The following is a 26475-nucleotide window of genomic DNA, read 5'->3' on the forward strand; positions in this document are numbered from 1 at the left end:
CACAGGCTCGTACAGTGGCATATAAAGCTCAAACTATTCGGAATAGCTTCACAGCCACCGGATTAGTGCCTTTCAATCCAGATCGAGTTCTTCAACATCTTAATATTCAATTGAAGACTCCAACCCCCCCTCCAAGTCGATCAAGCAATACAGCATCATCCTGCTTACAAACACCTCAAAATATACGCCAATTTGTACGCCAGTCAACTACAATCAATAAGCGTATAAATGAGCGTACAGGAAGCCTGAATCAGAATGAAGAAATCAATCAGGCAGTTATACGGTTGTCAAAAGCCTACGAAATACTAGCGAATGATGCTTTACTCGTACGGAAAGAAAACCGTGATTTACGAGCTGCGCATGAAAAAGAGAAGCAAAAGCGCAAAAGATCTAATAAACAGATATCTATTGAGCAAGGGATTACTAGAGAGGAAGCTCAAGTGCTCGTACAAGGTCAGGTTGAAGCATCTCAAGCTGTTACTACTGCTCCAGCTGAGCCGGAGCTCCCAACTTCTCAAGCAGTCGTACGCCGCCAATTTCGCTGCAGTGGCTGTAACGTTGAAGGGCACAGGATTAACCAATGTCCTAATCGTACTAGTAATTAAATTTTTGTATATAATTTGTATATGGTTGAGAAATTGGGATTTGAAATCAATATAGAGAGTTATTTTCCGGAGAGGTGGCCGGTTCGCTTACATGGCCGGTTCGCTTACCGATTACGTTATGGTGTCGAGGATTAGGTAAGCTAAACCTAATCAAGGGGAATTACCCGTCGCTTCACCTCCCCCCACCCTATTCGGACTGGGGTTCGGCCCGGGCTCAACGCGCACATGGGCTCAACGCTCAAAATATTCAAATTCTTCAAATTAATGCTTATAAATCCACCAACGCCATGTAAATTATATAAAAAATCTAGGCACATGAGAAATACATATATGATTTACCTATTACCCGTAGAATCAATGAAAAAACCCAAGTTTTGAGGCTCTCTTGGAGCCTCAGCATCCTCCGCCTCCGGCACCCCAAGTACGTGTTGTTTATGAATCCTCAATAAATCCCCATTATGGCGGCGTTTTATGAGGCGATTCGCATCTTTTACATAGAGTGCGCCTGAGGCTTTTACCTGACGCTTGGTTTTTTTGTTATTTTTGCGTTTTGCTGTGTCGCGCAGCCTTGCAAAATCCTCACGGTGAAGCTCACCTAATCCCGCCATGGCGAGGCTGCTTGAATTCACGACTTTTATACGCCGTACGAGGCCAGGTTTTGATTCCTCCAAAATATCCTTTATACCCTCGATTGATTTCTCTATCTTATTGATATATCGACGAAGCGCAGTGACCGTTGATGGTGGAGAAATTGATTTCGTTGTTGGTGAGCTGGGAATAGTGTCATCGATCTCGCCATAAATTTTTAATGTATTCCCATCATCAATAATTGCCTCATCTGGGTGAGGCAATTTGCTCAATACGATATCAGGATTATATGGCCAAATCCCTCGATCTTTCCAACCGTGGCGAATAATTCGCGGAGTAAAGGTCTGAATTCGAATATCCCGTAATTCCTCAAAAAAGTCATTTTTGTTGAAATCGAAGCCTCCGAGCCGAGCAACTTGATTTACCACTCTTCCATGAACGTGCTTATATTGCTGAAAAGGCACTCCATCGAGTGGTTGTAATAGATGCGTGGAATGAGGTGGAAATCTGAATAATCGAATGCGATAAATTTCACAGTATTGAACGAACTGTATAGTGAGATGGGTTGTATGATTATCCATAATTAATAATCGCCATTCGAACGTATATTCTGGCTTTGTATAGTGCTGAAAATGTTGAAGCCATTCAAATGCGATCTCATCCGTGATAAATCCATTTGAAGCAGGAGCAATAAGCCACTCCGGATCCTGTATATGTCGATACCATTCCTCCATATGTTTTTCGCCTTTTGGGATAATTAACGGTGGAATGACTCTCCCTTCGGCATTTATACTCTCAACGACGGTAAGAGATTCTCGAGAAGACAAAGAGGAAACTCTTTTTGCTGTTTTTGGGTACTTTGTGACCACTGATTCGTTTTTTCCTTGTCCGACAATGAATCCGGTCTCGTCAAAGTTCCATAGATTTTTGGGTGTAATATGAAGCTCTTGCATCACGAGTTTTAAGTCGATAAACCAGCACTCAATCTCGCCATAATGCTCGGCTCCTGTTCTATCAACTTCCTGCGGTTTTTGCTTGATTCTTTGATAACCCTCTGGCAAGCGAGTAAGGAATCGATCAACCCAGGTTTTACCAACGCCGCGAGGCTCTCCGGGACCGGTAAAATCTTTACGAAGCAAAAAATCGGCACTCTGCTCAATTTGTTGTTTGTTGGAGGTGCTCCTATGTTATCTAGATACTCAATCCATAGGAAAAGCGCTTTTTCTTGATCTAGCGATAATAGGCGGTTCGTAGGTGCCCTTTTGGAGCGAGAGGGTATCCCCTTGACGCGTCGGGACAGTCTATGGCGAGAGACCCCAAATTCACGCGCTAATTTCGAGATATTTTGATTTTGACCACTTTGATACGCGCTGACAGCCTTTGCAATTTGCTCTTCCTCTTTTTTGTATTCCTTAGGTGCCATTTTTGCGGTGTTTTGGACGATTGTAAACGATGGCTTGAGAATTTGAATATTTTGAGCGTTGAGCCCATGTGCGCGTTGAGCCCGGGCCGACCCCCAGTCCGAATAGGGTGGGGGGAGATGAAGCGACGGGTAGTCAATCAATATTCCCCTTATCAATTGTCAATATTGATTGACGGCATTGATAATAAAAATATTGACAACAACACTGGATGTGTGTGTGTGTGTGTGTGTGTCATTATTTTACGGCCGTAGGCCGTGATGAATCACTGCCTACCCATTCCCTAGTGGGACAAAGGCCGCCAGGGGGTAAGCCCTGGGTGTCAAGAATTATATACAGGGTATGACTCTTTGGCGCACTTACATGGCTGCTGTGGTCAGATAGATAACCTCTACATGTAGAGGGAGAATGTTGCTGCCAGCTGCAGTAGTCTACCTACTCCCTGTGACCGAATCTAACATGTTTAACACTAATGCAGCTTTAAAGAGGGAAAAGGAAAGACAATGAAAACAAAGGAAGTAATTAGTTATAAGTCTCTTAGCTTATGTCCTAAGAGGGGGGTGTCAAGGGCAGATGTCCTTAAAGAATTGGGTCTCCGTAAGCTATTTGGCTAGTCTGATGGCACCCTTTAGGGTGCCTAGGAGGAAAGGAATAACTTCTAAAGGGTATCCAGGAAATCTAGGAGCTTTCCTTTTTACAATCTAGTAGAAGATAAAGTGGATTAGGGACTTTCTCGCACCACATTAGCATAAGAGGTGGGCATCTATGCGGTTAAACCATTCATAGTAGTCTGCGAAGTCTCCGTGCTTTGTGCGTGCTGCGAGGATTCGTCCTAAGATATGGTGGGGAAGCTGGAGTTCAGCTGGATGTCTTAAGAAGGTGGTGATTTCAAGGTCTTGATAGGCCTGCAGGGCCGCTGTCTGCCAATACGTCTGTGCTCTTGAGGCAGCTTGTAATCTAGTATGTTGCTTAAGTGCTATATATGACTATGAATGAGAGGTAGGGATGGTTCTCTCCGCGCTCTCTTTAGTGGCGCAGTCTGCTGCTTTATTTCCAGGGATATTCGCATGTCTAGGCACCCAGCGAATTCGGACTGCTGCCCTCAATTTAGAGAGTCTCCTTCTTGATGGCAGGTAGCGCGAGTATATTGAATGACTTGAAGATAGTTTGGGAGGAGCCTGTGGGTAAGAAGAGGAGTTGGATAGCGATCTTAAGGATTGTCAAGGCATATCCAAAGATTCAGTGTATGTTAGGCTGTTGAGTGTGTTATTGCAGCTTTCAATCTAGCAAGAGCTGCTTCTGCTTCTGCGTCGAAGACTTCTTTGTTGGGCTGAAGGGGTATTAAGCTACGCAAGAATTGGGAGCCAGCTTGGAAACCAATATAGCTACCACCTGCTTGGCCATTTTCTAATTTAGATCTATCTGAGTAGATTATGATGTCATTATCTAGGATGGATTGTAGGAATATTTGGAAGTTGTCCGCTGCTTCTTCTCTTATGAGGCCTGATAGAGCGCTAACCCATATTAAGGTTGCTTCTCTGGCTTCTTTTGTACTCCAGGGTGGATGTAGCAGTGGGTTGATCTTTCTCATGTTAGGGAGTGCGAGCACTCAGCGTGCAAAGCGGCTGGTTGGGTGGCCTATTTGGGCTATGGCTCTGGCTTGTCTTCGAAGAGGGTAATATAGGTCTAGGTGGCTTAGGCGTGTGGATGCAGTAAGGGTAATTTAATCTAGCTTAATCTTAGAAGGGTAAAACCCTGACTCTCGGTGTAGGACAGGTACCTGGGTAGTGTGGAAAACAGGCAGAACCGCCCTTGCCCCTATTAGAATGACAGTAGATAGATCCATTAGATGTTTGTTTACTAGGTTTGAGATTGGGAGAGTGTCTGCCTGAGGGCGGGAACGAGGATGGGTGCGGCCTGGCCACCACGTCTCTGCGCCGAAGTAGGCTTTACGGAGGATACAGGCCAATATGGCCTGTTGGAGAAGGTGTGGCCTCATTCCATGGACCATATTTCCTAGCGAGCGGAGGGCACTGGCTATAGTGAGCGCTTTGGATGTCATTTCTTGAATATGCTAGTGGAAGGAGAGCTTTTTGTCGAAGAGGATCCCTAGCCAGTGTAGGTATAGGCGGTCGGTTGCTTTGATGACTATGACTGAGCCTATTGAGACTGGGGGGGTTATTATAGGGTCTTGGTCTGCTCGATATCAGGAGAAATACATGAGTTTGTATTTATTTAGTGTGAAAGTGATTCCTTCAGCAGTGCTCCATTTAATTGCCTCCTATAGAGATTTGCTTAGCGTCTAGCAGTTAGTTATGAGGGATGGGGAGATTGCTAGAGTTGCTCTATCATCCGCGTATCCAAATCTAGTTCTAGGGTTGCCCATGTGAAAGAGTGGTGCAATGTAGAGCATAAAGAGAATAGGGGAGATAGGGGAGCCTTGGGGAAGGCCATATAATATATCTGTATGGGGGCCAAGTTTATTATCAAATCAGATCTATATAGTTCTTTTCATCATGAAAGAGACAATCCAGAGTATCAGATTGTTTAGCCATTCTTGTGTCTGAAGCCGGTAGGTGAGTCTCCCTAGAGGGACATTATTGAATATACCTTCCACATCAAAGGTTAGTAGAGAAGCTGTTTTCCCTTGGTTCAGGGCTTATTCTATGTCGTGTGTTAGACATGTGGTTAGATTGATTGCTGATCTTAGAGGGAGGGCTCCAAATTGTTGGCTTGCTAGGACCTTGTAGTGGATTGCTATCCAGGCCATGTTCTGTGCCACTAGATGTTCAAGGCCCTTTCCTAGGACTAAGAGGAGAGTGATAGGCCTATAGGATCTAGAGTTAGTCCAGTCTTCCTTACTAGGCTTTTGCAGAATAGTGAGAATCGCGTGTCTAAAGTACTTTAGGTGATATCCTAATCGCAGACAGCCTTAGAATAGGACTAAGATCTTGTCCTTGATCAGTGGCCAGGCTATCTTTAGGATGTTAGTTTGGAGTTTGTCTTCGCCTGGAGCAGTGTTTCCAGCCTTTAAGATAGACTTTTCCACTTGTGCCATGATAATCTTAGGGAACGGAAGGGTAGCGGTAGGGACAGCTAGGCATTCTAGCGAAATATCCCCTGCCTCTGTTGTATTTTGAAGAAGGTTGCGAACTAGTAGATCTCGCTTCTCCTGAATAGAGACTGCAGGTGGATCATTCAGCCGTAAAGGGTCTTTAAGAGGAGGGCTTCGGTATGAACCCCTTGATTTGTGCCATTTGCTGATATCGAAGACCTCTTTCGTTTGTGCTGTAGTTACTAGCTTATTGCGCCAGAACTATCTTTGTGCTTTTCTGATTATTCTGCGAAACTCATCTTTAGGTAATAGTTCTAATTGATACGCCTATAGTGTTTCTTTGCATTCTAGGTTCCACTATGGTTGTCCATTTCTATAGGGGAGGGACCTCTTGGCAGAGCCTTTGTACGCACTGTGTATTGCTGAGGTCAGGCCTTGAGCTAGTGACTCTAGATCGTCCTTCGAGGAGTCCAGCGGTTGGATCTGTAAGAGGTTGGTAGAAAGGAGAGATAGAAAGAGGGGTTAATCGAGTGTATTGAATCTTATTTTTTGGGTAGGTAGTGTGTGTCTTTGGTCCTATGGGATAGTGGTTAGCAGTGGTGTATAATTAGAGGTTAAGTCTAGATAGGGGGTGGTGCTAGTGTGTAGTCTGCTCAGGCTAAAGAACTGGTAGTAAAGGCGAGGTCTAGAACATTACCTCTTGCGTGGGTTAGGTAGTCTATTTCTGATGTGAGAATAAGTCCTAGGTGGTCTAACTATTCAATAAAAGGGTCCGCTGATATGGTGGGCTGGTAGGTTAGTGAGGGTTGCCATCTAATATGTAGAAGGTTGAAGTCTCTAGTAAGAAGGGTAGGTTATGAGAATAACGTCTCTGGCAGGGATATAAGGGTCTCTATGGCTTTTCCAGCTCTTGTGGAGCCAGCTGGGGCATTGTAGGCATTAATGGTGAGGATTGATTATCCAGTTAAGGAGGAAATTTACAGAAAAAGTAGGTCAGATAGGATTACTGGATCCTTAATGATAGGGCATAGCTGGGATGCTTGTAGGCTGGTATTTTTCCAGACATAAGTAAGAACACAAGGCCGTCCAGTTACTGTCCAGCTGTCTGTCGGAGAGAAACATTTATATAAAGAGTGTCTCTTGGTGATTTTCCAGCTTAGATTAGTAAATATATATAGTTCCTGTATAAGTAGGACGTCGATGTTATTAGTGAATGCGAGTGAGAGGGTAATAGTGTGGGGATTAGCACCCCATCTAACATTTAATTGAAGTATTGTAAGGGGTTCTTTCCGAGTGGACCGCTAATAGATCATAGTCGTTCTTCGAGAAGTGAGTTGAACCAGTTTTATGGTTTAGGGATTGCAAAGTGTATAGCGCTGGCTGTGACTGGAGGTTCCTGAGAGAGCGCTAGAGGTGGGGGAGTGGTTAGGCGGAAAGATGAGATGACCTGGTTTTGTATAGATAGCGTATCTATAACCATGGACTATTCTTATGTAGTTGTAGATGACTCCGAGGAGCAGCCTTGTTCTGTACGAGCCTTTACTAGATTGATAGTGTATGATTTGCGGATTTCTGCTTGTTGGGTTTTAGTGCGAGAGGTGCCTGCTTTAGGGCGGAGTGGGCAGTCAGAGAAGTCTGCTGAATCCTAGTAAGGAAGTAAGCATTGGTAATAGTGCTAAAGATGCAGAGCTGAGTTGGGAGAGAGGTCTTAGTGTCTTTAGAGAAGTTGACAAACTAGCTCAAAGATAGTGAGTTGGCGTTAGTAGCACTAGCGGTGGTCTTACTGATGGATATAGGTCTATATCCTGTTTACTTGGCGATTTCAGTAGATAGTATTGTTGGGTTGACTAGGATTATAGAGTACTAGCCATTGATAATTTGGTCAATCTTTCTTGGTAGATTTGTGACTCTGTATGAGATCTAGTGTGAGCTCTATTCGATTTGGCAGTCACCAAAGTAGGTAGATATGACTTCTTTCTGGGCCTTAAGGGTTGAAAGGGCCTCCTTAGATGCAGGACAGAGGGCAAAGCCAGTCTTTATCATCTGTACTTCTTTTAGAGCATTACTGTTTGTGCCTAGTTAGGACTGAAGGCTAGAGAAGATGGCGTAAGCATCCATCTTTCTAGCCGCGTGGTTAGGTGGGAGACGCATGAAGAGATGGTGGTCAGGGAGAGATTGTTTCGCATTAGATATAGGCTTTTTTATAGATGGCTTTATTTGTTGTGCAGCAGTAGCTAGCTTAGCTAGGGTGGGTTTAGTAATTGTTGCGTAGGAGGACTGTGCAAGGCCGGAGGGAGGACAAGAGGGGGGAGGAGTAGGGGGAAGGGGACTAGGGGTAGGGGAGGGGGCTGGGGCAGGAGAAGAGGTAGAGGGAGTAGAAGTGATATTACTTATATAGGCATTAAAATAGTGTTGAGCCATGGTAGCTAGATTATCGCTTAGAGTAGCGAGAGCTCTTTGTAGATGAGGGCTGAGGCTAGCCAACTGGTTGCGGTGTTTGTCGAGAAAAGCAGCTATTGGGCTAAAGATTTTCTGACCCTTAGCTGCTCTGGTGGTAGCAGCAGTGGTTGTCTCTTGCAAAGCGGTTTGTAGAGATCACTTGTCAGGTTCAGAGCGACTCCGTGCCATGGCGTTGCGGAACGCGTTTTAGCGCGTCTGGGCCTTGTAGCCTGGGGCTGGGAGCGGAAGAAAGAGGAAAAATATAGGCAGGAATAGAGCGTCTGACAGCGCAATTCTACTCAAACAATTGAATACAATCTCTGTGTGTACAATCTCTGTGTGTACAATCTCTGTGTGTACAATCTCTGTGTGTACAATCTCTCTCTGTGTGTGTGTGTGTGTGTGTGTGTGTGTATATTTAACGGCCGTGGTTCGTGACTCGCACGCTTCCCACCGATCCCTATTGGGACATAGGCCGCCGAGGGGTAAGCCTCGGGTTTCAGGTCCTATCAGATTTATGTACAAATAAGAGACTCTTTGGCGTGTTTCCATAGCTGCCGTGGTCTTACAGGGAGGTCCACTTTGAGTGGGTTTTGGGTATTTGCCAGCTGCAATGATCCACCTACGCACCATGACCCATAATTCTACCACCATCGCAATTAAGCAGTACGTTTCAGAAGAAGGAGGGGAAGAAGGAAAGATAGAAAGAAGGAAAGAAAGAGAGAAGGAAAAGAGAGATATAAGGGGGAAGTAGGGCTGACTTAGCTAGGTGCTAAGGAGAGGTTGGCGAGGACAGATGTTCTCAAAGAAACGGGTTTCTGCTAGCCATGTGGCTAGTTTTTGTGCTCCTTTTGCAGTGCCTAAAAGAAAGGAGATGACCTTAGAAGAGGGCCCAGGAGGATGAGGGGCTCGTCTCTTAGCTATATGACAGAAGAAGAAGTGCAGAGATACTTTTCATGCTCCGCACCAACATAGTAGATAAGCATCATCATGATTAAAGCATTTATGATAGTTTACAAAGTCTCCATGACCGGTACGGGCCGCGATGATGCGGCCAAGATCAAGTCGGTTAAGCGGAAGCTCTTCAGGGCGCTTAGGAGATATAGTTATTTCTAGGTCTTGGTATGTCTGTGGCGCTATAATCTGCCACTGTGTCTGAGTAGTGGAAAGGGCTTGAGTCTTGCTTCCACATACCAAAAATGGATCAATCCAAATCCGATGGGTCCCCAGACACACCAAAATCCCTGAGAATAAAGCGGCTGATCTCACTGCTATAGAGGGAGCTGTCTCTGCTTCCCTCTCTCCATCCAAATCTTCATATGCCTCGCTAAAGAGATACACCCTCTCGCGTAGTGGCCAGGCGGCTGCAAGGGTGCGGAAGGATTCAAAGACCTCTTGAGAGGATCCTGTAGAGGGAGATAGGAGGCGCGTGGCAACTTCCAGGTTGTCAAGGCAGATCCATAAGTTGGTAGCAAATTGAGCTGTTGGGTATGCTATTGCTGCTTGAGCACCAGCTAAGGCAGCTTCTGCTTCTGCGTTGAAGACCTCTTTCCCATATCCATATGAGAGTGAGGAGTGGAGGAACTGATGGTGTACTTGAAATCCAATATAGCCACCCCCTGCATGTCCGTCTACCAGCCTAGATCCATCTGAAAAGATTATAATATTAGAGCTAGGGATGGTGCGTTGAAAAACCATGAAATCAGCCGCTGCCTGTCCCTTAGTGCGTCCCATGGGAGCTCCTATTCGAGCTTGGGCATTCTCACGAGACTCGCGAGGGTGCCAGGGAGCGTATTGGAGAGGGTTTATCTGCTCAGAGTTGGGGAGGGCCAGTATACGGCGGGCAAATCGGCTGGTTTGTTGGCCATTACTGGCAACCTGTTCTGCGCGTCTTCGAAGTGGGTGGTAAGGGTCCAGACGCTGTAGGCGGATAGTTGCAAGGAGGGCTATTCGATCTAGTTCAATTTCTGGTGGAGAGAATCCAGACTCTCGGTAAAGGACAGATATTGGTGGTCACTGACGCTCATTATCTTGAAGATACCTCGCTCCGGTCCAAGTAGGTGATCCATCCATCTCCTTCCAGTTGAAATGAATTTAGACCACAGTGGAATATATGTCAAGTCCTGCAAGCAGAAACTTTCCTGGTAGTGGGCGGGACGGCATCGTTCGCGCTGAGGTCGTGGCTCTCGTGCCTCGCCAATAGGTCCCTGAGTGGGGTTCGATGGTAGGTCTTGCGTAGGTACGGATCTGACGATTCTTTCTCGTCGTATAGTTGAGCGCTCTCATCCCGCGGTTTCTTGTCCTTTGTATAGAGTTTGACAACAGTTGAGGGGAACTCGGTTGGACCGCTAGGAAGCTCGACCGTACACGTTTTTCCATCTATCCCAAACAATCCGCATGGCCCTGCGGGCGGGAGGTGGTCGTCCTCGATGGGGTATTGCGAGTGTTGAGTGCGTTACATCACGTACCTTGGTGCCTGTCGATCCATACTGCGGAGCACTACAATGTCCTTGTCCATATATCTTTCAGCCAATGAGCTGGTTGCAAATGGGTGCCTTTGTCGATATGCAGGACTGGTTTCCTATCGATAAACATGACATCGACGATGAAGTCCCTGATTCATATTGACGTCGTCCTGTAGGTTGAATCTGAAGCGTCGGGAGGATTGTCGTGTCTCTGGAAGTGGTCTCATACCCCCTTTATCAACTTAAGCGCTTCTTCCCCCACGTGATGACCTCCTCTTTCGAGGACTCGACGGACCTTCTCAACGGATGAATTTTCAAATCGACGGTGCAAATGGCCCAGTTCAGTCTCGGTAAAAAAACATGGGTTTGAGTCGAATGACGTAGCAAGAGCGATTCGTAGAGGTAGCCTCATATGTGTGGCTAAATCGACTTACGATTGGTGTCATCAGCGTGTTGGTCTCCGGCCGACAACAACATTGCAGGTATTGTCAAAGTAAACGCGTAATCTGTGCAGGTTCTGCAGATGGAGGAGAAACCGTGTTGTCGCGTTGACAATGTGGAATCGAATGTAGCCGGTAGATGTTACTGGGTCCACTAATCTGATGGAGCGTATAATTATCTGGGCCGAGTCTGATTGCTGCTGTCCTTTGTCTTTAGGGATGTTCTTGGGAGCGAGATATTGGCTGTATCTCGCGATAGAAAAATCGGTACTGTCGCTGTCGATGAAGGAAGCCCCCTGTGAATTGAGAAAGCTAAATATCCTGGAAATTGTGGGCATCTTGCTCCACAGCCTGGTCTTACTTGTTGTGGGCTTGTTTGCAGAATAGGCATTCTATTGAGTACTCTGTAGCCCGGTTGTAGAGTACTGCTGTGATCAACTTACCTAGGCCGTCTAGGAACGTTGAATCCGTATTGAAGAACGTGTCTGCGAACAATGTCATTGACTTCCTCTAGCCAATTTTTTCTCACCATATGCGTACTTATCTACGTGCACACTAACCTCAGTACTTTTTTTTCGACGCACTACGCGATCTCCAACGGATCACATCACTTATACGAAAGTACGCTGTTTGCCCTTTAATTCGGTTGGATTAGATCACTACGGATGAGCTTGTCAGCCTGAAAGAGGTCTATCGACTTCTGTGCAAGGCTTTATTGTTGATGATATCTACCAAGTAATCAAATTCGGCCCAAAACTAGAACAAATCAATAGCAATTTATAGTTATTCAAGTGCGTGAGACCGCGGCTGGCGGTCATCGTTAGGATTTCCAGGTGCCACCGCTCAGTTTAAGGAAATTGCGAAACATCGTTCGTCCATGTTTGGTAAGGATGCTTTCTGGGTGAAACTGCACTCCCTCGGTTGTGAACTCTGCACTGCTATATTAGTCCCGATCTCTCTCAAAACAAGAAGGGCCGAGTAGCCCACCTTTGTGCCTGCATCCCATGATGATGGGCTTTGCGTCTTGCTCCAGATTGGTCGAAGACGACACTTCGAGCGAGTCGGGAAGCGTAGGATGTGTGCCTGCAAGGGAATGGTATCTAGCAACATCTAATGAAGCCGGCAGCCCATCATACACGCCCTTTCCATCATGCTTCAATACCGAGGTTTTCCCATGTAAGATCTCACCCGCCACATCAACCTTGCCACCAAACACAGAAATCATGCATTGATGGCCCATGCAAACCCCAAAGACGGGTATTTTCCCACTGAATTCCTTAATTGCTGCTTTGCTAATTCCTGCATCGGTGTCCGGATGGCCAGGGCCAGGACTGATTACCAACTGTGTGGGCTTCTTGGCAATCAGCCCCTCCAGCGTGATCTGGTCATTGCGGTAGACCGTGACTGAAGCACCTTCGAGGGCCAGGTATTGATAGATATTCCAAGTGAAGGAATCGTAGTTGTCGATGAGAATGACATTAGATGCAGAGCCGAGTTTTTCGATCTTTGTCGAATTCTGCGGGGGGTAGTCGACTAGGCCATTCTCCATGATGTCTTACAGCGACGTTCTTACCGCGAAAAATTTTCGGTCTTGTGAGCTATCCAAAATGATTTTACTCTCGCCGGCTGGTTGAAAAGGAGAAATCAATGAGCAGACGTGGCCGGCGGGCTAAAAGTGAGTCGGCGGAGTGCGGAGGGGCGAATGGGTGACATTTTATACCCCACCGTATGTTACCATTAGAATAACCATGGTATAATATAAAACATCCTCTTTTGAGCCGATACTACTTGGTAATTCCCCAGCATTTGATCGGCGCTAAGGCCGTCATCAAATTCTACTCTTCAGATAAAATCATGTTTCTATTTTCCAAAAAAAAAAAAGAGAGAAAAAAGAAGCCAATATGATGTTTAGGCCGTGAATATGGCAACCTCTTAAATAGGAAAGCCTACGTCTACCCGACCTAAGAGTCTCCAGTGATTCAAGCGCTTTTCCCAATTCAATCACCTAGTTATCACCTAGTTTATTGTGAGAATGACTTTTCCTCGACCAGAATACCTCCCGTTGGCGTGGTCATATGCTTGTCGCACCTCCGAAAGAGGATACGTTTGTAATACAAAAGGGCGCAGCATATCCATTTCTGCAAGCTGGGCTAGGAATCCTAAAACCCTTCTGCCACCCTTCACGATGAAAAACAACGCATTGATTCCTTCCTTGCTTAAAGAGCGCTTCTGATGATCAGCGACAAAGTCGTAACTTGCAGAATCCACTGAGATGATCGAGCCGCCTTCTTTAATATTTTCCCAACACCCTGATAGAGTACTCCCTCCAACTGTATCAATAATAACATCGAAGCTCTTTTTGTTCCCGCTCAGCAGAGCATTGTACTCCACCGTCTCATCGGCACCGAGAGTCTGCAGGAACTCTTTATTGCGAGCGTTTGAGCTTGTTGCAGCCACAGTGTACACATCGGATATAGACGCCAGTTGGACCAGGTAGATTCCTACCGCTCCGGCGGCACCGGTGATCAATAGGCGTTGTTTGTGCTCAGATGTCAGAGAACGACGGCCACCTGGTTTAGAAATATCCCCTAGTACAGGAACAGATATGCCTGCATGATCATATAATGCCTCGTAGGCAGTCATGGCACTGAGGGGCATTGCGGCTGCAGCATCCCAGGCTAGACCTTTTGGTTTCAAGGCTACTTCATCCTCCATAACAATACAGTATTCTGCCCATGTACAAGGCCGATCACCATCAGTCATTCCAAAAATTTCGTCACCAGGCTTGAACGAGCTTTGCTGGGAGAAAGTTTCAATGATAACTCCAGACAAGTCGTTTCCGAGAATGGGGTAATCATGGGCATACGTCTCCGGCCATGTCAACATGTCTCGAACCACTGTTGTGGCCCTGACACGGACTAAAAGCTCTCCTGGTTTTGACAGCTTAGGGATAGGCAGATCTTTGTCAAGATGTAATGCAGAAGACGGAGCTGGGTTTGAAGGGGAGTATGCACGCGACGAGGCAGGAGCAGGATGAAGACGAACGGCCTGCATTGTGGGAGGGATTTTTCGCCAAAGGTGTGCTTAAGGTGAAAATATTGAGAACAGCCTTGGTTATTTCTTAATAGACTAAGAACAGATGCAGTGAGTGAATGGTGCACGTAAAGGTGGATGAGACTATAATAATGTACATGAATATACGTACGTACGTGGTCTAAAGACCTCTATCCCAAATGAGATCACGTGAGGCCACGTGATCGTGTGCGCTGGAGCGAGGCATCTCGACTACAACCATATAATTCTATGCGCCGACATCAAGTTACTCAAAACTAATAAGTAATTATTATAAATTGTGGCAGTCGTATGCGCTTTAGGGCCTTGTCACGGAAACCTCCGTCAACACCTTTGTTTACGGGTCATGCATGAAAAGAATCTTTGTATCTAGCTACGCAGTATGAGACGGGGATATTCGGAGCATGGTAGTTACGAGCTGACGTGTTTGGAGTCTCATATGGCTAGCTTGCTCTTAGTCCTCTACTTTCCCCTCCAGGCTTCGTACTTTCGTCGATAGCTACCCAATACGAAGATATTGGCCTGGGCACCTTCTCATCAATCGTGCCGCCCCCAAGGTAGTAATATACAAAAAGCTATACTACATCTCAAATATATGGAGTGCCAGTAAGCTATGCTGCATTGCCTGTTCAGCTAGGTAAGTATCCGGCCGGATTCGTTCATAAATCGCTCACTCGACCTCGTCATAACCAAAGTCTAGCGAGATATACATACGTAGTAAAACATTGTTTCCTAGAGACTACAATAGGTTCGGATTCCGCCTACTCCGTACATTTCTTGGCCCACCCCACACCAAAAGTAACGTCCGAATTCGGATCCTTGTTGTGATCGACAATCCGTAGCGTAGCCTCTTTTCCCGCAGTCATAACACGCCATGTTAATTTCTTTTCTGGATACATGTATTACTATTACATGAAATTAACAGTATTAAGCTAAAATATTAAGTTACATACTAGGCTTTAGTGTCCGGAATGGTATAACTGTGGACCCCACTTTTGGTGTGCACAAGAAGTATCATTAAGTCTTAGACTTTAGTAGACAGCAGAATTGGATTTCAGTGATGACTATAGTAGGGCGCCGCGTTGCTGATGTAAAGTCGATTATAGTGTCGGCGGATCACTAAGTACGCTATATTGAGAAATTGCGTAATCGTCCCGCTTTGGTTCGGGTGGGTAGAGTTTGGATACTATGTTGCTAGAAGTTCGAGTTGCGGTGAGTCTGACTCAGATTAGGATTACTGTTGGAATTGTAGCGAATGTTAGGGAATTGCACGGGATTTTTTACGTTACCAAGTTTCAGGCAACACATATGAGTCAGGCCTAGAGACGGTATATGTATGTAGTCATAAACGTTGAATGCTCGTGGAACATTCGAAGATCTATTGCTAGCTTTTACTAAGGTGCTGTCCGTGTTTGAGCTTTACATGAACTATGAAGTTGTTTATTTCCACTATTTTGCCAGCATTTGCGGCTGCAGCAACCTCCGTCTCGATCAGTGCAGGGAAAATTAACGGTGGACGCTGTGAGAGTGCTGAAGATACAGTCTTTTTCAAAGGAATCCCCTTTGCCGAACCACCAGTTGGAGACCTACGTTTCGAGCCCCCGAAGCCCTACAATGGGAAATTCCCGGAAGAAGGGCTGAATGCAACTACATCAGCAATCACATGCATTCAGTTCACACACGACTATACCCCAGAACTATCCACATCGGAAGACTGGTAAGCCAAGTCGCTAACTTTCATCATTCTACATGTTTCTTCAGGGTTTAATCCTTTTTCAGTCTTTACCTGGACATCTGGGCACCAGGAAACGTGACTAAGGACTCGGGACTGCCAGTCAAAGTTTGGATATTCGGTGGTTCAAATACAGAAGGATCTATATCGGATTCTTTATACGACGGCTGCAACTCTCCCGATGGCGATTCAATCCTTGTCACAATAAACTACAGAGTAGGCCCCCTTGGTTTCATGGCACTCAGCAGTGCCGGGATCCAAGGTAACCAGGGAATCCAGGATCTGATTCTTGGGCTAGAATGGGTTCAAAGCAACATTGCTTCCTTTGGTGGTGACCCTGTATGTTACACTACTCTGATGCGAATTCATGTATAAGAATATAGAGCTGACAATCGACTTGATATACAGAATCAAGTGCTTCTGTTCGGCCAATCAGCCGGTGCTGAGAATGCATACGTCATTGCATCTCTCCCTCAAGCTCCTTCCCTCTTCAACAGTGTTATCTCGGAATCAGGTGGTGGTAGGGGTCTCATCACTAACGCGACTACACAAAAGATTGGAGCGTCATATGCGCAGGCTCTGAACTGCAGTCTTACGGACGTGAGTGTGCCGATTTGGGAATACTCGACTGAGCGTGCTGACCTGTACAGAAAGCTTGCCTGAAGTTCAAAACTGCTGATGAGCTTACCAAGGCGTATGATGACGATGACTTCCTGTCTCAAGGAGTTGGCTACTGGGGCCTTCTCGGGATCCTCGGTCCCATAACACATTCCTTCTACCCCTACGCAGATGGCAACATCGTCCCTGAGGACCCTTACACTAGCGGAGTAAAAGTCCCGGCAGTTTTTGGATTCAGTACGTCTTCACCATTAGCAATATCCCTTTCTGGACACACAGTAGCTAATAGTCACCCAAAGCTAGAAACGATGGTATCATTTATTCTATCGACTGGGCCAACTCGAGCGGAAATATTCCATCGCTAGCGGCATACGAGGAGTTCTTGCGTAAGGACTTTGGGCAGGCCGCTTCTCTTGTTGAAAAACACTACCCTCTTTCTTTGTTCGAGTCTACTATCGGCGACTCACCGCTCCTTGGCGAGTTATCTGCCTTGGGCATGAACAAAACCGAGGCTGCCGTTATTGTGGCCATGGCCACCGTCATCACCGATTCGACGTACAAGTGCCCAGCATACTATGGTGCAGCGCAAGCTACGCATAACAATATCCCTGCATGGACCTACGAATTCACCCACAACTCAACTTGCACATGGATAGATACCATCCCTCAAAAATACGTCTCCCTTTTCAGTGCCACACACACTGCCGAAATCCCATTTGTCTTTGGAAACATGAACAACTTCGATCTCCCCAATGGGAACTGCACGTTCACTCAGTCCGAAAAGTACCTCAGCCAGCAGATGAGAAGCCTGTGGACGTCAATGGCTGAACATGCCGATCCGTCAACCGCGGGCCTCACTTGGCCGCGATTTCACACGACAGAAAAGAATCTCACGACTTCGGGAATGATCTTTGGAGACTCGGCAGTGGCCGGCACAGTTGATTACACTGGGTGTGATCTGTGGTCTCAAGTCCACGCCATCCTGGCAGGGAGCAACTCGACAACAACTCTGAGCAGCCCGACTCTTGGTTAAGCTCCACCAGCAGCGTAAATACCTCCGTTGTCAAATGGTGCATCGATTTCTCTGCCTACGACAAGCGGTTTTCTTCCTTTCACCGCTCTGATAATGAGACTATTTCTATGGAATCTAGTATGGCAAAAAGGTGTAATCACTTAAGAATTAAAGACTATATCTTAAAATGAGATGACTTGGAATAATATTGATATGCCCTTCTATAATAACAATATGACCAGCACTGAAATGTATGTATTATATTAGATATGTCTGATCATTATCTAAGCATGAAAGTAGATATAAAGAGCTAATGACCGGAATCCAGATTTCGATTGTGGGAAAAGATTATATTACCATGAGACACTCACTGCTGTACGTACAGTATGTAGTGACTAGGTTTTCTACTCACTTTCGTGAAAGGGGGGGGAAGAAAGCAAAAATCGGGTCAAGGCTCAGCTCAGCATTTTGTGCTCTAATGTCCCTTCGGGCAGCGTAATTGATAATGATATCCTCGGTTATTCCGAAATTGAGACAACGTGAGACGTTCGAATAGTTTTCTGGCTATTGACTACTGAACATGAATACCAGAATTGAAGTATAAAACCACCGGGAGGTACTCTCATTTGCCTCAACTGTAAGTGCAGTCTTCATTTTTTTCCAGAGGCATCACCGGGACTTGACCAGCCTTTTAACATTTGAACTTGTTACTTATCCTGAACTGCCTGCTGACACGGAAGTGTCTCAAACTGAACTGTTGGGCTTAAGGTCCACTTGCCGCAACCATTTATCCATTGCCTTTTCCATCAAATCCTTAGTCAAAACCACCTATCAATTTTTAGTAAGTATATCAAGTTTGAGAGTATAGGCAACGGTTCAGTCATGTGTGGCTTACCAATTTTTCTGACTCTATGAGTGTATCATGATCTGCGTCTTCAACAATGGCCCACTCGACATTCTCCGGTCCAACCATTTCGTCCCAGCCACCAGCATCGAAAGACTCACGCGGAACAGTAAGCCAGTCATTGCTAATTTTCAGCCTTGTCCCTGGCCCCTCGTTCTTCGCAAGTTTCATTGCTTCGAGGACCATGGCTGCCATCCTGTCATGGTCACCATGCCCAGCCCAGATGACGAAGATCCGCGGTCGACTCGTGTTTCCTGAGTTGTTAAAGGGACGAGGTGCATATTTCATTTTGGCATAGTAAGCTGCGACTCGATGCTTTTTCCGAAATGCGGGAATCTCCACGTCAGGTTTGCCTTCACGACGGATTGGGGGGAAGACGCCCATCATTTCAAACAGCTCGACAGTTGCCTCCGGGATCTTAGGAGGTGGTCGAGGTAATGCCAAGTCTAGCATAATTATCCCCAGAACTCGCTTTCCTTGTTCGTGGAGCTGGTATGCAGTTTCATATGCAGTAGCTGTCCCCATGGACCATCCGCATAGCATGTACGGGCCATCCGGATCAATACTTTGAATGGTGTTTGCGTAGATGGTGGCAGTCTCTTCTATCGTCCAAGAAGATTCCGATTTGGTCATGAGGAATGGTGAGCCAAAGCTGTAGACCGCACAGTCATTTGAAAATTTAGGTAATGTTCTGTACACGAAGGCATTTCCGGAGCCTGGAGGTGTGAGAAAGAGGGAGGGAACACCCGCTCTGGGAGTTCCCTGAAGCAGGACCGAAAAGCATCGATCCTCAGGCGCGTCTTTCATGACAGGTGTAAAATCAAGAAAGCCTGCCGTATCTGGAATCGAACTGATTTGTTGAAAGATTGCACCGACTGTTGCCTGGGTGAAAAACAGAGATGACGGCAATGACACTCCTGTTTCTACCTGAACACGCTTGAGAATTGCGATAGACCGAATCGAGTCGATCCCTAGCTCAATCATCCCAGTAGAGAGGTCAATCGGGTGTCCCATCGCCTTTTCGATCGCCATGCCTAATGACCGCATGACTTGAGGTCCTGAAATGGGTCCATCAATACTGTGCCCGCCCTGCGTATCCTGGCGTTCCCAGTATGTCCTGACCAGATCCTCCAGCTTGGTCTTCTGGACTTTCCCTGCCATAGTCGTTGGATATTTTTCATGTCCCAATGCCTGTATCGGTATTACATCTGCCGGAACATAAAGATTCCCCATCCGTGCCAAGATAATATCCTTAAGTCTATCTGCCGTGTAATCATCGAGTTTCTGGTTCACCACAGCAACAGGAACTTCGCCGGCAATATTGTCCGGTGCGCGCACAATTTGAGGCTGAAGGACGTTGATGTCGGGGATTTGACCCAGGACAGCCTCGATGGCTGATGGTTCAATATTCTCGCCTCCACGGATAATGGTATCTTTGTATCTACCAATCAAGTAGAGACGACCGTCGTTACCAATGAAGGCTTTATCACCACTACGGAACCACAGGCGGCCATCCTCTCCGTTATAGAAGTTACTATCGATTCCTCCAATATATCCTTTGATCAAAGTTGGGCCTGAGAAGTGAATCTCGCCAGCCTCCCCAGTCCCAGTTGATGCATTACTGTCCTTGGCGCATACACGAACAGCCATGCCAGGGAGTGGAGTGCCAATAGAAACATCTCTGCCTTTGATTATATCGCTGGCATGGCTCACGACATCAGAAGAAACAAGGACGCCCTCGGTCATACCGTAGAGATTTTCAACCCCCGACGCACCCAAGGTATCAAGGCAAATCTTGATGACCTCTTCAGTCGGTGGGGAGCCCCCCATTACAATCCGCCTAAGTGAATTGAGCTTCCCGGATGCAAGCGATACATTGCTTAGAGCATGCAGCATGGTTGGCACCAGTCCAGCGTGGCTCACTTGCTCCTCCCTGATGGCCTTCTCCACAGCCTCTGGAACGAAGCTTGGCCCCGGGAGCACGACTGTGGCCGCGTTAAGAAAGGGACCTATAATACAAAGCCAGCCAAACCCGTGGTTATTTGGCAATGTAAATAATGCCCGGTCTCCAGGCAGCATAGGGACACTGCTTTCGCGCCAGCGTAAGGCGGCGGAAAAGCCATACGCAGATGGTACAAGACAGCCTTTAGGGAGAGATGTCGTTCCACTAGTGAAGAAAATTGTCCGATCAGAAAATTCTGAGTCGTGATCTCTACATATGCTTTGCTGGAGATCAGGAGCAGGATCCGACATCACCTCCTTAAACGGTGTCCACCCGTCCATCTCCCCTTCGACCAGAATTCTCATGCAGTCCTGCTCGGACGTCAACTCTTCGATGCGTGCACACATATCAGACTTTCCGGCAATAATGCCCATAAAGTCTGACTGACACTGTCCCGTCACGATTTTCAACATATGCCGCATCTCTCGGGCATTGGATAGACCCTTAGGGTTGATCGGAACATAGGTACAGCCCATTTCGTACGCAGCCCAGGTAGCAATAACGTATTCGGCAGTATTCGGCATGAACATAACCAAAGGGTCACCTCTCTTCAATCCCTTTGTTTGTAAACCAGTGACAAGTCGTTGTATAGCGTGATTGAGGTCCTGATAAGTCCATCGTAGGTAGTCCGCCCCATGCTTTGCGCTGTCGATGGACGTGCTTGGGATGCCGTACAGAGTAGAGGGCTGCTGGGTGCTGATGAGAGCGACAGCATTGGGGAATTTCACGACGTTTTGATAGAACGCCTCGTAGAGAGTTGTAGGTAACTCTGGAAGGGTGCTTCCATGTAGTTCGCTCGGGGCCATCATGGTGGAAGATGATCGCGATTTACTTTTGAGTATTCTCCAAAGACACGATTAAGGGGGGATAATGACTGCTAATGTCAAAGGTACGAGATACTAGAAGAAACGACAGTAATCAAATACGGGGAATCATACGGAAGTATAATTGACGGTATATGCCCATCACATACAGGCTAGCTCAAGCCTGCTTACCTAACTCACCGGAATATCACAAATAATACTATAGGATATAGTGGCGGCAACTCAGGCTACATTTTCCTAGCTGCGTGCTTTTGCAGTTTTTAGTATCGACTTACGGAATACTGCTAAAACAGAATAGACAAAAGTAACTCCTCCGACTTAGCGTGTGGATAATTCAGTTTCAAGAGGATATTCAGGCTTTATTACCTGATTAGCTCTAGCGCGTGTGTTTGGATTAATCAAAGTAAGAATCTGCATGCTGGGGGGTATCTACGATGGGATAAGCGGCAATCTGGTGAGAATCAAAGGACACGCTGATGCCATAAAGCCCGTCGATCAACGGATCAAGGGCGTAGTGCATGGGCTACGCCCCCATCCTGAGCTGGATTGTAGTCTGTGGGTACCCGCTGACCGTTTTGCTGTACATATAACAGAATTCTTGTATCTGCATGTGTAATTGTCAGGAGAGGCTTCGATTAAAATACAATCTAATAATATTAGATTGTATATGTACGACCCACTATGGCGAAATCCTCGCAAGGTGCGGCCCGCGGAGTGAAGACTCCGTTAGTAAGTGCAGACTGTAGAGGATAAAAACATTTTATTACGGTGATCAGAATACTGGCCCCTCTCTGGTTACTAATCAATACCGGATACTCTGTACAGTTGTCTTTAAGACTCTTCCTACGCGCTATGTTTGGAGGCGGACATTAACGTATTATTTTGGTGCACAGCTCGCCATTGCTTTCTCACATATAGTGGCCATCACTGGATTGATATCACGCACCCTCATTATTGACCATTATTGAATTTATATTGCCCTTTATTTTCAGCTCATCATGGCCTATAGAACGACCTCGACTCGCTCAAAATCGACCACGGTCGTGGGAGAGCGATCTTTAGATGTTGCTGATCTCGAAGTAATCAAGCTGGAAAGCCTCACTGCAAAAGACCCGGCTGAGACAGCAAAACTTTTGATAGCTGCTGAGAGTCAGGGGTTTTTCTATGTCTCTTTTGACGATAGTCTCTCAGGGAAAATTTCGGAATTTCTCCGAATCTGTTACTTGAACTCTCATGAATTCTTCACCAAGCCTTTGGACGAGAAGATGAAGGCATTTAGAGAGGATGTCAATTACGGGTATTTTAGCTTCCCTACTCATCATAACTGCTAGACCTACAGATACTCATACATCAACAGCTACAAGCGTGCAGGCATGGAATCATTCGGAGTAAGCATATCTATGATTATGCCGCACTGTAGCTAATATCCGCTAGATCTCCCGAGACGAGCAGGACAGTATGACTCTGCCAAGCCCCTTTGCAGAACACGCTGTAGCGACGCTGGAATTTTCCAATATTTGCGACACCATAGTCCGTACCTGCCTCCACTGCTTCTCTGATAGCCTTGGTCTTGGTGAAATAGACAATGCTCATCACCCTGATGGAAAAAGCGACTCAGAAATAAAGTTCGTATCTTATCCAACCAAAGCATCTGCTGCTGATGCACCCGATACTACCCACACCGACAGCGGTTCGATCACCTTGCTCTGGTGCGAGAAATGGGCTAGTCAGATGCAGACGAAGGAGACGAAAGAATGGCTATGGATTGACCCGAAGCCTGGTTGTGTCTTAGTCAATGTCGGGAATCATCTACAAGGTCAGACTGGCGGTCGCCTGCATTCCCCAGTCCATCGAGTGAGTCAACCAATTGACGGGTTTGAGGACCGATACTTTGTATCCTATTTTTTGAGGCCAAATTATGAGTCTTAAGAAACAGCACTTAGCTTATCAACACGTCGAGGGATTATTATTTACCGATATGAATTTAAGTTCCTCGGACACTTTTTGGATTGCGGGGAATTTTCTCAGACTCCCCTTAAATTCCACCTAGCCCGTCAGCTTACTTCTTTATTTACTTACATGGTCAATTACTGCGCACTTATTTCGCACTACTATGGCAGACTGTATCCAAATTAACGACATCATTTGAATATTCCTGTAACGGAGGGGAGTATGGTATAACAGAGCAAAGATATCAGAGCAGAATGTATGGCATAGAAAACTAATGAACAGGGGAGCAGGCCTATGTTTATACCTGCACAGGGCTTGCTCCAGGGCATGAACCCCCGATGTGCCTACAAGATCCGTACAAAGATCCCTAACGAAAGCCTACAACAAAGCCACTAGCTGAAACCATTACCAAGACGTGAAACTCATAAACCAAAGATCTCCGCGGTGTCATGGAACCTCTCTTCCTTCTCCTTTGAGTCGATCCGTGACAATTACAATATTACATGTAATGTATTAGAAATTTTCTTATCCCCCGTTAATCTATTTTCACGCAACGAATAGATATCGTTGAATTTATATCAAATGACTCGCTTTGATCAATCATATCATGACATATATTCAATACCAATACAGTTACTAACCTGCTGTTTATCTTGTTATAGCTTATTGCCTCTAACAGCCCATTACTCCCCGTGATTGGCGTGAGCCTCCCAACATTATAATCGATGAGCGAGAGAAGGCTATGTCAACCCACAACTCAATCCTCAAGGGAAACGCACACACAATGATCTATACAGATGGCAGTGGATACCAAGGGTATATCGGGGCAGTTGCAGTTATCCCGACGATAGAACGTTCAAATAAGGGAGTGTATCGGAACAGAGAGTAAGTCGACAGTGTATGCAGGAGAGTCATGTGGATCAAATTTGCACTCGAGTCTGCTCCGCCTCGTGAGTTAGTTAACGTAAATATTATAGGATATATAATGTAAATCATATTATGAACAAGATATAGTAGTATACTAAAATGGAAAACCAAGTTTGGTTTGTTGCATCTATACCATACTACTCCGCTCTGCAGTAGCTTCTACAAGGTTACAGACATGTAGTTGACGTTACAAACCCATTACGTATGGGTCAGCTCAAGCCTGCTCATCCGGCCCACCGGGATATTATAAATAACAATACAGGATACAGTGGCAACTCAGGCTACATTTTCCTAGCTGCGTGCTACTGCAGTTCTTGGTATCGACTTACAGAATACTGCTGAAGGCATAAGCTTTAAAATACAATGCTCCTAGGTCCACTCTCAGAAAGCTACTGATCTGGGAACTGCCCTAAGGAAAAAATTGGAAATATCGCTGTGCTACATCCTCTCTGCAGGTTGTTCCCCTCTCGCATCCGAGACCGACGCGGGCAACACCTGCTTCGCCCTCCCACTGCCATTCCATTCAGGAAAACTGATACCAAGCACCCAACTCGAATTCCGCCCAGCATGCCGGACCCTGTGAGTATTCTGTCTCTCATCATCTTCATCATTGCAGTTCTTTCTGAACTCCTCAGGCAAATGTAGAGCCGTCCCTCGACGTTGCGAGGGAAGTGGTCGCCAAATCGCAAAATTCTCAGTATCCGCCGAATGTGCTTCCCCTGACCGCCTCGATCCCCGCAGACCTTATCACTCCGACTGTTGCGTATCTGAAGATTGCTGCAAAGTGTGTACATGCTATTTTTGTGATGCTGGATTCTGCTGAATAGCTTGGGATAGGTCGAAGCTGTCGTTTCTATACGAGAGTGCAGCAACCACTGAGACAATAGGCCGATACAGCTTTTTCGGCGCAGGTATGTGGTCCTTTCTGCCTCGATGTTAGTCCCATACTGAACCCCAAGACCCTAGAAAAGTCATCAAGACCGGCCTCGGCCATGGCCCTGAGTGCGACCCGCTCCCGATTCTCGAGAAAGAGCTGTCTGAAGTTCGCAGCGCAACGATACCAGGGCTGAAGCTCCCCGCTGTGACCGGCGGTGCCATTGGATATGTCGGATATGACTGTGCACGGTACTTTGAGCCCAAGACAGCTCGCCCACTCAAGGACGTGCTCGGAATCCCTGAGTCTCTCTTTATGCTCTTCGATACCACTTTTGCGTTTGATCACTTTTTCCAGATTATCAAGGTCATCACGTATATCCCGATCACGGATGGTGGTGCCAACTTAGAGGAGGCATATCAAAAGGGCCAAGGGACCATTCAAGAGGCAATCAACACCCTGCTACACCCAGATATCCCCCTCCCACCGCAAGACCCGATTCTTCAGAATCAAGAGTATAAATCGAATATCGGCCAAGCAGGCTACGAAAGCCATGTGACAAGACTCAAAGAGCATATCAAGGTCGGAGATATCTTTCAGGCCGTGCCGTCGCAAAGACTGGCCCGCCCAACCTCCATACACCCGTTCAACCTGTTCCGACACCTCCGTTCCGTCAACCCTTCGCCGTATCTGTTCTTTGTTGATTGCGGTGACTTTCAGCTCGTGGGTGCGAGCCCGGAACTGCTAGTCAAGAATGAAAACGGCCGTATCATCACCCACCCAATTGCCGGTACCGTCAAGCGAGGCAGGACGTCCGAGGAAGATGAAGCCCTGGCTGCCGAGCTACGAGGCAGCTTGAAAGACCGCGCTGAGCACGTCATGCTCGTCGATCTGGCTCGAAATGATGTGAACCGAGTGTGCGATCCCATCACCACGCAGGTCGACAGACTGATGGTTGTCGAGAGATTCTCGCACGTTCAGCATCTTGTCTCTCAAGTATCTGGTGTCCTTCGCCCGGACAAGACGCGATTTGACGCCTTCCGGTCCATTTTTCCTGCGGGAACTGTCTCTGGAGCTCCCAAGGTGCGCGCTATGCAGCTCATCGGTGAATTGGAAGGCGAGAAACGCGGTGTGTATGCTGGTGCGGTGGGCTACTTTGGATACGACAGGTCCAGCCAGGACGGATCGAGCAAGATTACAGGCGACATGGATACCTGCATTGCCTTGCGCACGATGGTTCTAAAAGACGGCGTTGCCTATCTGCAGGCTGGCGGCGGTATCGTCCTTGATTCTGACGAGTATGACGAGTACGTGGAGACTTTGAACAAACTGGGTGCCAATATTGCATGCATCAAGGGCGCCGAGAAAAAATACCTGCTGTTAGAAAAGGAGGCTGCGGCTGCCAAGTAGAATCTAAATATAGATGTAAATAGTAGATTGTTGGTCAAAAAAAAGTGATTCAATGTTCTCCAAAATACGACTTCAGTCAAAATAGGTATTTAAATGGGCGTCCCCGCACTAGTACTGGTGTAATTACAATTTGACCA

General features: G+C 46.5%; 11 protein-coding genes across 13 annotated transcripts in view, besides 11 other annotated features; 4 read left to right on the forward strand and 7 right to left on the reverse strand.

The window, feature by feature from the left end:
- TSTA_111320 (pogo transposable element, putative) overlaps positions 1 to 605 on the forward strand; it is a gene marked incomplete at both ends in the record, with an annotated part of 1832 nt that extends 1227 nt beyond the window's left edge. Inside the window, one exon of the mRNA XM_002481235.1 lies at positions 6 to 605. Within this exon, the coding sequence (XP_002481280.1) occupies positions 6 to 605 (600 nt within the window). The remainder of the gene's footprint in view (positions 1 to 5) is intronic.
- Positions 3 to 470: a mobile genetic element.
- A 473-nt stretch (positions 606 to 1078) lies between the features above and the next one.
- Positions 1079 to 2365: a mobile genetic element.
- TSTA_111330 (uncharacterized protein) lies at positions 1462 to 2616 on the reverse strand (the record flags this gene model as incomplete). Its single annotated transcript, XM_002481236.1, has 3 exons — positions 1462 to 1537; positions 1743 to 2344; positions 2569 to 2616. 3 exons carry the CDS (start codon positions 2614 to 2616, stop codon positions 1462 to 1464), a joined length of 726 nt encoding a protein of 241 aa, XP_002481281.1.
- Positions 2362 to 2589: a mobile genetic element.
- A 210-nt stretch (positions 2617 to 2826) lies between the features above and the next one.
- Positions 2827 to 2849: a microsatellite.
- A 475-nt stretch (positions 2850 to 3324) lies between these two features.
- Positions 3325 to 3711: a mobile genetic element.
- Positions 3712 to 3830: 119 nt separating this feature from the next.
- Positions 3831 to 6290: a mobile genetic element.
- Positions 3864 to 4676, reverse strand: TSTA_111340 (uncharacterized protein; the record flags this gene model as incomplete). Its single annotated transcript, XM_002481237.1, has 2 exons — positions 3864 to 4032; positions 4369 to 4676. The coding sequence occupies 2 exons, from the start codon at positions 4674 to 4676 to the stop codon at positions 3864 to 3866; spliced, it is 477 nt and encodes a 158-aa protein (XP_002481282.1).
- On the reverse strand, positions 5274 to 5672 carry TSTA_111350 (uncharacterized protein; the record flags this gene model as incomplete). Its single annotated transcript, XM_002481238.1, has 2 exons — positions 5274 to 5516; positions 5559 to 5672. The coding sequence occupies 2 exons, from the start codon at positions 5670 to 5672 to the stop codon at positions 5274 to 5276; spliced, it is 357 nt and encodes a 118-aa protein (XP_002481283.1).
- A 35-nt stretch (positions 6291 to 6325) lies between the features above and the next one.
- Positions 6326 to 6865: a mobile genetic element.
- Positions 6866 to 7958: 1093 nt separating this feature from the next.
- Positions 7959 to 8050: a sequence feature (G-rich).
- A 443-nt stretch (positions 8051 to 8493) lies between these two features.
- Positions 8494 to 8522: a microsatellite.
- A 263-nt stretch (positions 8523 to 8785) lies between these two features.
- Positions 8786 to 8839: a sequence feature (GA-rich).
- A 223-nt stretch (positions 8840 to 9062) lies between these two features.
- Positions 9063 to 10135, reverse strand: TSTA_111360 (uncharacterized protein; the record flags this gene model as incomplete). The annotated part of the gene is made up of 2 exons (XM_002481239.1): positions 9063 to 10054; positions 10096 to 10135. 2 exons carry the CDS (start codon positions 10133 to 10135, stop codon positions 9063 to 9065), a joined length of 1032 nt encoding a protein of 343 aa, XP_002481284.1.
- Positions 9108 to 10121: a mobile genetic element.
- A 1510-nt stretch (positions 10136 to 11645) lies between the features above and the next one.
- Positions 11646 to 12645, reverse strand: TSTA_111370 (anthranilate synthase component II, putative). Of its 2 annotated transcripts, none has more exons than XM_002481240.1 (2): positions 12001 to 12645; positions 11646 to 11943 (listed from the first exon to the last, which is right to left on the reverse strand). In XM_002481240.1, exons 1-2 carry the CDS (start codon positions 12560 to 12562, stop codon positions 11834 to 11836), a joined length of 672 nt encoding a protein of 223 aa, XP_002481285.1. In that variant the 5' UTR covers positions 12563 to 12645; the 3' UTR covers positions 11646 to 11833. The 2 variants fall into 2 exon arrangements, with proteins under 2 accessions (XP_002481285.1, XP_002481286.1); XM_002481241.1 differs by having other exon boundaries at positions 11646 to 11948.
- Positions 12646 to 12945: 300 nt separating this feature from the next.
- TSTA_111380 (alcohol dehydrogenase, putative) lies at positions 12946 to 14067 on the reverse strand (the record flags this gene model as incomplete). The annotated part of the gene is made up of 2 exons (XM_002481242.1): positions 12946 to 12982; positions 13070 to 14067. 2 exons carry the CDS (start codon positions 14065 to 14067, stop codon positions 12946 to 12948), a joined length of 1035 nt encoding a protein of 344 aa, XP_002481287.1.
- A 1333-nt stretch (positions 14068 to 15400) lies between these two features.
- Positions 15401 to 17689, forward strand: TSTA_111390 (carboxylesterase, putative). Of its 2 annotated transcripts, XM_002481243.1 has the most exons (5): positions 15401 to 15802; positions 15865 to 16156; positions 16226 to 16417; positions 16468 to 16672; positions 16735 to 17689. In XM_002481243.1, the coding sequence occupies exons 1-5, from the start codon at positions 15516 to 15518 to the stop codon at positions 17466 to 17468; spliced, it is 1710 nt and encodes a 569-aa protein (XP_002481288.1). In that variant the 5' UTR covers positions 15401 to 15515; the 3' UTR covers positions 17469 to 17689. The 2 variants fall into 2 exon arrangements, with proteins under 2 accessions (XP_002481288.1, XP_002481289.1); XM_002481244.1 differs by lacking the exon at positions 15401 to 15802 and having other exon boundaries at positions 15829 to 16156.
- Positions 17690 to 17779: 90 nt separating this feature from the next.
- On the reverse strand, positions 17780 to 21162 carry TSTA_111400 (NRPS-like enzyme, putative; the record flags this gene model as incomplete). The annotated part of the gene is made up of 2 exons (XM_002481245.1): positions 17780 to 18275; positions 18343 to 21162. The coding sequence occupies 2 exons, from the start codon at positions 21160 to 21162 to the stop codon at positions 18192 to 18194; spliced, it is 2904 nt and encodes a 967-aa protein (XP_002481290.1). The 3' UTR covers positions 17780 to 18191.
- An 819-nt stretch (positions 21163 to 21981) lies between these two features.
- On the forward strand, positions 21982 to 23327 carry TSTA_111410 (oxidoreductase, 2OG-Fe(II) oxygenase family, putative). Its single transcript, XM_002481246.1, has 3 exons — positions 21982 to 22474; positions 22535 to 22565; positions 22612 to 23327. Exons 1-3 carry the CDS (start codon positions 22176 to 22178, stop codon positions 23104 to 23106), a joined length of 825 nt encoding a protein of 274 aa, XP_002481291.1. The 5' UTR covers positions 21982 to 22175; the 3' UTR covers positions 23107 to 23327.
- A 1026-nt stretch (positions 23328 to 24353) lies between these two features.
- On the forward strand, positions 24354 to 26338 carry TSTA_111420 (anthranilate synthase component I, putative; the record flags this gene model as incomplete). Its single annotated transcript, XM_002481247.1, has 4 exons — positions 24354 to 24633; positions 24690 to 24838; positions 24892 to 24965; positions 25014 to 26338. Exons 1-4 carry the CDS (start codon positions 24622 to 24624, stop codon positions 26336 to 26338), a joined length of 1560 nt encoding a protein of 519 aa, XP_002481292.1. The 5' UTR covers positions 24354 to 24621.
- Between the last annotated feature and the right edge of the window lie 137 nt (positions 26339 to 26475).

This window comes from Talaromyces stipitatus, genomic scaffold (genome assembly GCF_000003125.1).
Source record: "Talaromyces stipitatus ATCC 10500 scf_1105507295555 genomic scaffold, whole genome shotgun sequence".
Taxonomy (NCBI): Eukaryota; Fungi; Ascomycota; class Eurotiomycetes; order Eurotiales; family Trichocomaceae; genus Talaromyces; species Talaromyces stipitatus.

What these genes read in the sequence shown, in the direction of transcription:
- TSTA_111390 (XM_002481243.1), top strand. Translation starts at nt 15,516, where the DNA reads ATGAAGTTGTTTATTTCCACTATTTTGCCAGCATTTGCGGCTGCAGCA. An exon ending in CTTCCTTTGGTGGTGACCCT is followed by an intron (nt 16,157 to 16,225) that starts GTATGTTACACT and finishes CTTGATATACAG; the next exon opens with AATCAAGTGCTTCTGTTCGG. An exon ending in TGAACTGCAGTCTTACGGAC is followed by an intron (nt 16,418 to 16,467) that starts GTGAGTGTGCCG and finishes TGACCTGTACAG; the next exon opens with AAAGCTTGCCTGAAGTTCAA.
- TSTA_111370 (XM_002481240.1), bottom strand. Translation starts at nt 12,562, where the DNA reads ATGGAGAATGGCCTAGTCGACTACCCCCCGCAGAATTCGACAAAGATC. An exon ending in CATGGGATGCAGGCACAAAG is followed by an intron (nt 11,944 to 12,000) that starts GTGGGCTACTCG and finishes ATAGCAGTGCAG; the next exon opens with AGTTCACAACCGAGGGAGTG.
- TSTA_111410 (XM_002481246.1), top strand. Translation starts at nt 22,176, where the DNA reads ATGGCCTATAGAACGACCTCGACTCGCTCAAAATCGACCACGGTCGTG. An exon ending in AGAGAGGATGTCAATTACGG is followed by an intron (nt 22,475 to 22,534) that starts GTATTTTAGCTT and finishes ATACATCAACAG; the next exon opens with CTACAAGCGTGCAGGCATGG. An exon ending in CAGGCATGGAATCATTCGGA is followed by an intron (nt 22,566 to 22,611) that starts GTAAGCATATCT and finishes AATATCCGCTAG; the next exon opens with ATCTCCCGAGACGAGCAGGA.